The sequence below is a fragment of the Chelonoidis abingdonii genome, chromosome 23 (genome assembly GCF_003597395.2).
Source record: "Chelonoidis abingdonii isolate Lonesome George chromosome 23, CheloAbing_2.0, whole genome shotgun sequence".
NCBI lineage: Eukaryota > Metazoa > Chordata > Testudines > Testudinidae > Chelonoidis > Chelonoidis abingdonii.
In genome coordinates, this window is record NC_133791.1 from 17,231,530 (window position 1) to 17,242,974 (window position 11,445).

The 11,445-nt window shown below is 55.4% G+C and overlaps 1 protein-coding gene across 1 annotated transcript in view; it reads right to left on the reverse strand.

The window, feature by feature from the left end:
- CROCC (ciliary rootlet coiled-coil, rootletin) overlaps nt 1–11,445 on the reverse strand; it is a 107,620-nt gene that overhangs the window by 55,137 nt on the left and 41,038 nt on the right. Inside the window, exons 3-4 of the mRNA XM_032787576.2 lie at nt 8,874–9,015; nt 7,708–7,859 (exon numbers count right to left, since the gene is read on the reverse strand). Coding sequence (XP_032643467.1) covers nt 7,708–7,842 — 135 coding nt within the window. The 5' untranslated portion in view covers nt 7,843–7,859; nt 8,874–9,015. The remainder of the gene's footprint in view (nt 1–7,707; nt 7,860–8,873; nt 9,016–11,445) is intronic.

An 11,445-nucleotide genomic window follows, 5' to 3' on the forward strand; every position in this document is an offset into this window, starting at 1 on the left:
CCCAGGGATCTGGATGGAGGGCAGCTCATTCGGCACCCTGGGTCTATCCAGCTACTGCAGGGGGCTCTTCCAGGCCAGAAGGAAGAGCAGGGGGATCCCTGACTCTCTCTAGCCTGGAAGGCAGCAAGGCAGAGCAGGGCCCCCTCTCCTGGGCTCTAGGAAGGGAGGGAAAGAACCTCCCAAATTCTGTATTTTCTACTCCCGTTTTTGAAGGGAAGAGCCCCCCCCCCCCCCCCCGGCCCCTGCCCCTATATGGCACTGCCTGGCACAGCTCTGCTGCCTTGGGCAAGGCACGTAGCAGGCCAGCCTGCGTGCCACAACCCCTGGGATGGCCTCAGCAAGTCCGTTCTTGCAGCCATGGCTGGTAATGGCATGCAGCTCCCCAGGCAATACCCTCCCTGCCCTCCCGTCCCAGGGTTCCCTCCTAGCATCCCTCTGCAAGGACACACGGCACTCCCAGCTCCCTCCCCATCATCCCCCACCCCAGGCATCCACAGGACAGCCCAGGGGGTAGCCACTTGCCCGCTCCACTCGCTTCTTCACATAAAGCCCAGGGAGGTCCTCGGGGGGCACAGAGGGGGCCGGATCCTCAGGCTCCATCCTGCAGGCAGCGTCGCCAGACATCTGCGTGCTCAGATCCTTGCAGAGCCCTCCCTCTCCCGGCTCCAGCGAGGCACAAAGCCCCGGCGCCTTCGAGACACAGGCTAAGAAATCCAGCTGCCAGCGGGGCCCAGTTTGTGCATTGTCTCCCCTAAGCCGCCCGGAGACTCATTCACATTCTAATGGGCGGCTCAGAAACGAGACACAGAGCGACCGTAATCCGTGGCCTGCCACCGCTCCAGCCCGCCTGCACAGGCCCAGACGGGGTCGCGTGACCAAGCCGGGGTCGGCGGGGGGTCTGAGGAGCAGCCCGTTTTTTCCCAGCTGGAGACTGCTGGCCAGGGAACTCCCGGGTGTCTGCACCAGACATGGACAGACAGACACTAGGCCCCGTCCTCGGCGCACCGGCAGCCAGACAGCGCTGTGCAGAACTCCCCCCAAGAGGCGTCACTATGGAGATTCAGAGGAGTTCAGTTTCGTTTGGTATTTGGGCTCCAGTGATATTCCCCCCAATTCTCCATCCTCAAAGGTCTTGATCCAGGACACCTCTCCTCCACACCGCACCCCCGAACTAATCAATGCCAGCCTGAGGGGGTGGTTCATGAGCAGGGTGCTCCCCTGCACACACACCGCACCACAGGGCATGTTGCCTCTGCAGGAGGGCTTAGGACACAAGGAACATGTCAAGGATCATCACTCCCTGACATACTCATCAGCTGTCCCTCAGTTTCCCCAACTGTAAAGCAGGTGCAACAACATGCACCCACCCCATACGGCGCTTGCATGAGTGACGCGCTTCGAGGTGCTTGTTGTCTAGAAAAGGGGGAAGGGCTCTTATGGCTACTCCAGGCAGAGGTGTTTCAAAGCAAGAGGCGCTCAGGAGGACAGCTTGCTAATGCAGCGGAGAAGCGGCAACATCTCAACAGCCGGTGGCACCACTCTTCCAGTGTCCACTTCTGGGCACTTACAGCATGTGGCCCCAAGAGACTATGGGAACTGGCACTTCAGAAACTCTATAAGTTAGAGAGACAGGGCACCCAATCCCCGGTGAAGGGGCCACAGGGCCTGTCTGAGCCTCCTGACAGAGAAGAGAGCTCATTAACGGCTGTGTCTGTCTGGAAGTTTAATGCCCTGACTTTGCCTTCTTTAAAAAATAGAAGGGTTTCTACGCTTAGAAAATGCAACGGATTCTAGCCACAGAGCAGCACTTCCAGTCCCAGGGGATCAGGTCCGCTTCTTCTCCAGACAGATCGGGTGAATCCAGCAGAGCTGGGTTCTATTCCCAGATCTCCCAGTGACCCGCTGGGTGACCTAGGGACTGGCCCTTCCCCTCTCTAGGCCTCAGTTCCCCATCAGTACAATGGAGTTAATAATATCGGTCCATATTTGAAAGACACGTTAGAAGTGTGGCACAAGAGTTAGTATTAGAATTGACTCATGTTTTTGTTTCTGATCTGTCCCTCTTCTCCTTGTCACACACATTCTCTCTCACATCTAGGCACATGCAAGCCTGAAACATACAGATTTGCTTGGTGTTTCGTTTGCTTGGTTCCCGGACTTCCTGTTTGCTTATGGACGTCGTACTTGCTGCTGAAAATCCAGTTAAACCGTTATTTTGAACAGGGGCAGGAATCAGGGGGAAAAGAAGAAAAAAATTAAATATCAGGCAAGCTACCATATGAGCCAGATCACCTTGGGCTCTCCGGTTACAAAACTGGAGCTAAAGGGAAAATCCCAGTTTTTTCCTCTAAGAAGAAAAAATGTTTAATTGTGTAATTAATAGAATAAAAACCTAACAGCAATACGTAGTGCTTACTGGGCAGTCTGCCATCCCTACAGCTCAAAGCACTTTACAAAGAAGAGTCAGTATCTTTGTGCCCGTTTTACGGCTGGGGACACTGAGGCACAGAGCACGGCACGTCAGTGGCACAGCTGGGAATTATCACCAGGGCTTCCGACTCCCGGTGCAGTGCCCCGGCCCCTGGATCGTGTTGCTGCATTTGCGATGGTGGAGACGTGCATCAAAACCGCCTCTGCAGCCCCAGAGAAGCCAAGCAAGATCCCCGAGACCGAGAAGCCAGAGTTACCAGGCCTCACACATTTAGCCTTCATTTTCAGGTGCTTCCCGCTCGAATGTGGGGGAAAGGATTCCCCAACTGCAGGGCCAACCTGCTCCCAAAGAGATTTCCGCCAGTGGCCCCAAGATCTGGCCCGCTGGTATCTTGAGGCTTTTCTCAATTGTTTGTATCGTTCCAGCTTGGAGGAGTCTGAAATAAACTGCCCAAGGGGTGACCCTGCCCCACCTCTTTGCTCATCTCATTATTCATATTATGAAGTATTCTGTAAAGGGGGGCTTTTCCCCAGGCACGGGCCCTGGAATGAACAAAGTTTACCATCTCCCCTAGCAACTGCTGCCTTAACAACCAGGGATTCCTTCCATTCTTCTGCCCCGTTGCCACGGACACCAGGGCTGTCGCTAGCCCAAAATGCTGCCTCAAAAGAAGATGAGAAACCGTGAGGGGGCTCGCGCCTCCCTGCCACAGCCCCTGCTCCCCCCCACCCCCACAGGGTAGGTCAGTTTCTGGGGTACAAGTGCAGAGACGCCACCAGGCCCCATCATTTGGGGGTCTGGAATATAAAGGCGCCGGGTTACGGTGCACAATTCCCCACTGGCGAGCTGCCCCCTGCTGTTGCCCTGACCCCCAGCCCTGCGGCACCCAGCTGTACCAGTCAGTGCCCATGCGCCTCTCTGCCCTTGGCCCCTGTGCTGACAGCAGGGGCCAGTTAGTGCCAGCTGTGATGGTGATTTCACAACAGGGACACTAATCCACTAGGAAATGGACAGAGACCCATCACCATCCCCAACTGCTGCACCACAGGCCATGGCAGTAGCACCAGATGGTAGCACCTGCCGGTCACCACCAACCAGAACTGCACTTGAAACAGTGACTGAGAAAAGCAACATGTTCCTCCAGGGATCGGCTGGGCTAGCAAAGAGGAAGGTTGCCACCGGAGAGGCCAAGAGGATCAGGCACAAGACAGGGACTCAGGAGACCTGCATTCTGTTCCCGGCTCAGCCACTGGCCTGCTGGGTAATCTTGGGCAAGTCACTTTCTGTGCCTCAGTTTCCCCACCTGCACAAAGGGGATAATGATCCTGACTTCATGGTTTGAGATCTACTGATGACAAGCGCTATCCCAGAGCTGTGGTTTATTATTTCCATAAGGACAGACACCCAGCCACCATCACTGAAGTGAGCTATGCCAAGTGCTCCCAGGCCAGCGAAGCCAGAGATAACCGCTGCTCACATGCTTGGCCTCGTAGAAAAGAATCTGCCGTCATTCGGACAGAACTAGGGCTCATCAATCACCGCCCCATTCCCAGCTCACGGCGTGTGATGCTCGGAGTTCACAAAAAGCTCCTCGCGCATCAATCTGCAGTGCCTGTGATCAAACATCTCTCCGGCCATCTAGCCAGGGGAACCTTTGTAGGGGAGAGAGATCCTTTCCGTAACGATCCTAGACTAACCCAGTGTGGCTGCTGCCAGAGCACTGCCCCAGCTGTGTGCTCACAGCACACAGACATTTGACCCAGTCACCCCTCCGTACAGATGGTACTGCAACCTGGCGCCTGGGGAGTCGGTTCCTAAACTGCCCTCAAAAAATATCTGAATTGGGGCCACTGCCTTGTAGTGGTTGGTATTCCACTTTCACACCATGCAGCTCTCTCCTCTCCTTCATCACCCTCTGCCGTCAACCATGCCGCCGAGATCACTGCCCCGCTGCAGCGCTGATCACTGCTTCTCGTGGGATCCCTGGCAACCTCCCCATGGAGTCTGCGCTTCTCCTCCGCGCCTTTGAAGCTCTCCAGCCTGCCCACATCTCGGTCTTGACCTCCTCCTGCGCCTGCTAACTAAGGGTACATCTACCCCAGAGCTGGAAGGGGTCAGTTTTAGCTCAAGGAGACATATCGGCGCTAGCTCTGATCCAGCTAGCGTGCTAAATATACACACAGAGCTTCAGCGATACAAGGGGCTAGCTGCCCCAAGTACATACCGATGGCCACGGACAGGGTCAGTCTTGGGGCGGTGAGCCAAGTCCCCTTCCCCGCTCCAAACTTTCTCCCTTCTCCCGCTGCCCCTCACTTGGGAACAGCCTAATACCACCTCGGTCCCCTCCTTCAAACAACTCCCAACCTTCAGCTGCCGCCATCGCCCCTCGCTTGGGGTGTATTCTGCGATATGCTCGTGCAAAGTCCTCTGCACAGCGTGTTACTAGCTGAGTGCAGTTCAGCTGTCATACAGCACTACTATCTACATACACGCAACCACCGCCCATTACCCTCCCTCCCCGCCGGGGGCCAGAGCATCCGCCCACCACCCTCCCTCCCCCCCCCCGGGGGCCAGAGCCCACCAAGGGGCTCTGACCTAAGGGCTTTTCACACAGATTTGTTACTGCACTTGGAGAAATCTAGCAACAAAACCTCCATTCAAGCAGCCCCATGGACAGGAGTTGGGAGTGGGAGGGTCCCTATGGCCCAACTTCCCCCTCGGGGCCTTCGCTGCAGCCGGAATCGCACAAAGGGCGGGATTCAGAGCCTCTGTTGTAGCTGCTGGTTTGAAATCAGAAGCTTGGTGTCAGCCGGAGCGGGTTTTCTGTGCTTTAACCCTCGCAGCTCGCCCGGCTGTGTCAGGCGCAGGCCAGTACTCCACCCCCAAGGTGAGTGCCAAGGACACTGACCAGCTGCTATCCCAACCACTAGCCTTTTATTTCCTCTGGGGCAAGTCCCAGCAAGCCCTGGTCACATTCCCTGCAAGAACATGCCCAGACAGGCCTGTGATCCTGGTGTGGACAAGAACACACACAACTTCCCTCAGAATCAGCCAACCTGTGTATTCCACCGGGTCACTGCCCCAGACATGCTGCAGTGCACAGAGCCCCCCGGCAGGGAAACACATTGCACGGTGGGCTGCCAGTTTTGGTTGGACATGTTCCTGGAGGTTTCATCCCAACATAATCTTTCATTAAAAATTAATCTCTAAAGCCTGGAGACTCCAGGGCAATTCTAGGGGGTGGCCACTCTTAAGTGCATTCCGGGCTACAGCTCAGGAGAGACATGTTACCATTCGGCCCCCGCAAGCACGTTCCCATCTTGGCACATCAATGCGAGAGAGCTGGGACTTTCTGCCCAGCAGGAGGTCGAGACCAGCCAGGCATGCAGCTGCTCGGGCCCCACTAGCGAGGCAGGAGCAGCCAAGACCCTAGCAGCAATGTACACTGGTAGATAGGCAAGAACCAGGAACCCCCTCTCCCCACACCGCTTACTGGCGAGGACTGAGTTGAAATGCTGCACAGACGCGCTGCAAGGTGGAAACTCGACCCAGCTATCAGAACTTGCTTCCCAGCACCACTGCGGTTCTTAACAAGGTGCCAAAGGAGAGCCATTGCCTGAGGACAGCAATTCCCAGGTTTCTATCAAGATCTCAGGGCTCAGCTGGTTTCAATCTGTCTATCCCTCTACAGTGGGGAGGGATAGCTCAGTGGTTTGAGCATTGGCCTGCTAAACCCAGGGTTGTGAGTTCAGGGGGCCATTTAGGGATCTGGGGCAAAAATCTGTCTGGAGACTGGTCCTGCTTTGAGCAGGGGGTTGGACTAGATATGTCCTGAGGTCCCTTCCAGCCCTGATCTTCTACAAAGGGGAAGAGTTGGGCTTAACACAAGGTGAGATGTTCTGAGAACACTGGCTGGGGAAGAGTCCTGAAGCAAGGGGGATCCCCACACCAGGTCACCAACCCCAAGAGACTAGATGCCAAACCAAACTGAACCCAGGAGATTTGCTTCCAAGCCAGAACACACAGGGCCCCATGCTCAGTGCACACACATCCTCCTGGCACCCTCATCACTGGCAGTGGAGGCCAAAGAGAGGAGGAGGCTCCAAGGAGACCCAGGGGGTGGGGAGGGAGGACATTTCTTCAGACTCAACTGCCCTGCTGCACCTCATTAAGGCCTGATAACTAGAGCTGGGCAAAACACAGATTGTTCTGTTCACTGCTGGTAATGCCAAAAAATGGGGCTCTCAAGATATTTTGGGTCACCTGAAAAAACAAGATTTTTCTAAATTTTTGGCCAGGAAAACACAATTGTGGCTTGAAAGAAGAAAGGTGGCAGCTCGACATTGAGCATTAAGGGGGGGGATACGATTGAGGTCTCTAAAATCACAATTGGTGTGGAGAAAGTAGATAAGGAAGTGTTATTTACTCCTTCACATAACACAAGAACTAGGGGTCACCAAATGAAATTACTAGGCAGCAGGTTTAAAACAAACAAAAGGAAATATGTCTTCACACAACACACAGTCAACCTGTGGAGCTCCTTGCCAGAGGATGTTGTGAAGGCCAAGACTATAACAGGGTTCAAAAAAGAACTAGGTAAGTTCATGGAGGACAGGTCCATCAATGGCTATTAGCCAAGCTGGGCAGAGATGGTGTCCCTAGCCTCTGTTTTCCAGAAGCTGGGAGTGGACGACAGGAGATGGATCACTTGGTGATTACCTGTTCTGTTCATTCCCTATAGGCACCTGGCATTGGCCACTGTCGGAAGACAGGATACTGGGCTGGATGGACCTTTGGTCTGACCCAGTATGGCCATTCTTTTGTTCTTATTTTCCCTTTAACGTTTTTGTCATAAAATTTGAGAGCATTTCAAAGTGAAAAGTTGAAATGTTTCATTTGGAAACAGTCCAAAGGAAACATTCTGACATTTTCAGAATTTTTTTCAGTGTGTTTCCCCCTCACACGCACACCGTCCACTTCAAGCAAAACACTTTGGTGAAATCGACTGGAATCTGCAGAATGTTTCAGTCTCGCTCACTCTTCACTCTTTTTGCCAAAAAAAAAAAAGTTTCAGATGAAAAGTTTTGCCCAGCTCCAACGACGACTTCCCCTCCCCACCATTGCAGAGCTCCATTTCTGGCACAAAGGACTTCTCCCTGAGCACAGAGCGCAGTGGGAGCTGCCACGGCACATCCTATGGTGCCTGCCTGAACACAGACCCAGGGGAGCGGGGAGGATCCACCCCCACCCGGACAGGTACGGCTTGCCACACCTACCCTCTCGCTGATGGCATTATATTTGATGGCCAACTCATCGCGCTCGGCCCGGCTCTGTGCCAGCAGGTCCTCGACACGGGACAGCTCCTGCTGCAGGATGCGGTTCTCCTCCTGGAGGGAGAGGAGCGACGACATCTCCCCAGGGCAGGCTGCTGCGGGGAGAAGAGCGAGAGCCATAGCAGAGCAGGGCAGGACGGGCATCAGCACCCAGATGGGGGCACCCACCCCAGAACCACAGGGAGGTGGCTGTCTGGAGAAGAAGCTGGCCCTGTGGTTCTCCTACCAGAGGTCCAGACCGCCCCAGTTTAAGGCATGACATCAACACTAGATGCAGCCGCATGGGTGATCACCCATATTCCGCGTGACACACTCGTCGGTGCCACAGAGCGAGGTGGGGCCAGCCCAGCCCTGTCCCCTTCCTACCGAGCCCTGGGCAGAGGCGCAGCAGGGATTTCCAGGGTGCCCTCAAACACAAAACTCCCAAGGCAGCGGCCAGTGGCAGCACGAGATGTAGAGCCCTTTGTGGGAAGACAGAGGCTGATGGATACAGCCAGACCTGGGGTCCAAGAGATGGAGAAGAAAGTGGGGCCGGGGGTGCTGGGAAGGAGCAGGGGGGAATATCAAGCCCCTCCCTGGACCGCTGCCTAAATCAGCAACCACCTTTGGCAGTGGGCAACCAGGCTGGGCACTCCACCAGCGCACAGTCCCGGGGCACCGAAAGGGTTAATCTGGCAGCCGAGGGTGGCCCAGCTCCCCCCTGGTTTGGTGTGCCCCACAGCAAGGGATGTTTTGTGGGAGGGGCCACGAGACTTTAAAGTACCAGTTTTGCATGGCATGGGGGATGGGGAATTTAGCAAGGCAGCTGGCCTGCCTGGATCCAGACGGGATCTAGGGTCTGCAAAGGTGGCTGCACTCCACACCATCCAGGCTTGGCCCTGAGAGTCCTAGCAAGCTACCCGTGCAGCCATCAGCTGGGCAGAGCCTGGCAAAGGCCAGGAGCTGAGAACCCGCCGAGAAGCTGCTCCTTGGTGGTTGCGGTTTGGCATGGCTGGGCAGAACCTACACACTTCCCCAGCACGAGGCTCAGCCCGATAGGGCACGGCAGTGAGCAGGTTAGACTGATGGACACAGAGAGTGGCAGGGAGGCAGGACTGCCGCAACCCTACCCAGGCTCTCCTGTTCCGACAGGTTCTCGGCGACGATCTCTCGGATCCGGGCGGGCAGGCGGGTGGGGGGCTCGGCCTTAGAGCTGCCCCGAATGGTAAGACTCTTCCCCTCCCGTGAGGTCAGCACGCTGCTCTCCAGCTTCTGTCGGGCACAAACACAGCAGGCTGAGCACGGGAGCCAGACCCCCCGACCTGGCACTTGGTAGTTAGTTCCCCCTATGGACATGAGCTACCCCAGGAGATCTCCATAGCTCGTATGGCCTCCTCCTGGCCCTCTGTGGCCCTGTGCATCTTGGCAAATGCCCTGATCAGTCTCAACTCATCCTGCACCTTCCTGGGACTGCAGCTCTGGCTCCCCAGACAGACATAGTGGGAGGCAGCCTTGCGCCGCCCAGACACCAGTCAGTCAATTAAGACAATGCAAAGTCCATCCAACCCTCCTAACCAGCTGTGGCCGGGATACAGAGGACTGACGGTGGAGAGGCCAATGACAGGAGGTTGGGATGCTCAAGACTCCATCTAGCGGGATAGGACCCAGGCCCCAGAAACATCACAGGCAAAGCCAACATGGAACCAGGGGATTAGCAGCCAACCTGCTGACCTGGGTTCGAATCCTACAAGTCTGGTGGGTTTCACTCTGTCACATATCCACCCACATTGTAAACTCACTGCACGCACCTGCTCAGGAGAGCATCAAGCCTGCAGGGACCCAGGACAGAGGAGCGGGGCAGAGATGAGGGAGGAGCAGCAAGAACAGCAGTGGGGAGTTTACACAGCACCTGGTTGCTCGACACATCCTTTGCATTGCTAAGAACCAAATTCACCCCGAAAAGGAAAGGAAAGAAAAAATGTCAGCAGGAGCTGGGGAAAGGAAATATTGGGGGGAGGGAGAGATTTAGAGGCCCCTGGCCCCAAGATGCTAGTGTAAGACATCAGTGCCTCAGCACCCCTACGATTGGAATCAGTCAGGGACAAATAAATAAACCAAATCCACTGGACTTTATGACGTGCCACAGAAATCCCTGGCAACATCCAGGCTGCTGGCCACTGCAGGTTTCATTTTCCATTCTCATTAGCTTAAACGTGGCAGCATTTTTTCCCAGCACCTCTAAGGGTCCAGGTCAGCACCTGCCTGTCCTGGGTTCAGATCACGCGGGGGGAAAGTCCATGTCAGGCTCCTGGGTCATTTCTCCTTCACTTGTCACCAGCAAGGCCGGCGGATGGTTGTTTCAGATGCAATGGGATCAACCCCACCCTTCCCCCAGGAAGATTCAGGGGCCAGGCCAGACCCGATAGTCACTGGGGTCAGGTTGAGAACAAGAGGACAAGAGGATTTTTACTGTCAGCCCCAATCAATGGGGCACCAGATCCTAGCCTCCAGCTCCTGGCCCTGGGGCGAACAATCCTCACACCCCATCGCTCACTCTCTAGTGCTGGGCTGACAACCCAGGAGGCTGAAGTCCTCAAGCAGGGCCTGAGGTCCATCATGGGCAGGGCAAGCTCCCACCATGACACCTTCCATTCAACCCTTGGCCTCACCGCAGAGGCAAAGGGGGCCGGAGGTGAGAAAGGTTTTCATGGGATGTGGAAATCTGGGCACTAGGTACCTGGCCAGAGACCAACCCACTCGCTTTACACAGGCCACTGAACAGCCACCAGGATAGAAGCAACTTCCCATCGTTCCCGGCAGTTCAGATCCAAACCGAGAGCTCGGAGGCAAAAGGCTCCCCCGGATCATTACCAAGCCCCAGCTCCTCCACTTATCCCAAGCTACTCGGGGTGCAGTTCAGAGCTGTGACACCAGAACCCAGGAACGGGCAAAGCCCTTTGCAAACACTTTCTAGGTGCAAGCTCCCCAAGGAGCCCTTACAAACACGGTCCTGATCTCTCCCTGCCTCATCACGCCCGTCCCTGCCAGGGCAATATGAACAGGCACCGTTTACCCGTAGGCTCACCTCACACCTGAGAGCGCTACGGGATCTTCCAGAGATCCTCCCCCTGGCCTGGAACAGACTGGACTCGGAGTCAGACCCAGCCCTGCCGCCAAACCGGGTTCCTTTGCAGCTTTCATTTCAGGGGATAAACACAGAGCCCCAATAAAAAGCAATCCAGTCAGGTGCCAGCGTCCGCACCCGTTTTATTCTGGCAAGGGTCTGCTGGGTGAGCTGCATGGGGGGTAGAAAAGGGGCTCTGCTCTTTTCTGCTTCTTTTCTGTTTTATGATAGGCAAGCGAGGCCTGTAAGGGGGCCCTGCCCGGCTGTTTCTGTAACAGAAGTCTTGAGTTCTCGTCTGCCCCATTCCTACTGCAGGACTCTACAGCCAGCTGGAGAACTTCGAGGATGATGCGGTTACAAGCATCAAACCTGAGCAACGTTTTTTAAAAACCACTCATAGAACTCCAATGCCTGGCACATGCTTGGGAGACAAATACTCCAGGATCGACTGAAATAGGCCTGCACACCTTGAATACCAGGCTCATACATCTCCCACCCTGAGCCACTAGCTGTCCAGGCAACAACTGGGAAGGCAAGATATAATATTCCAGCTATTGTATGGCTTAAAAAATAGGGCG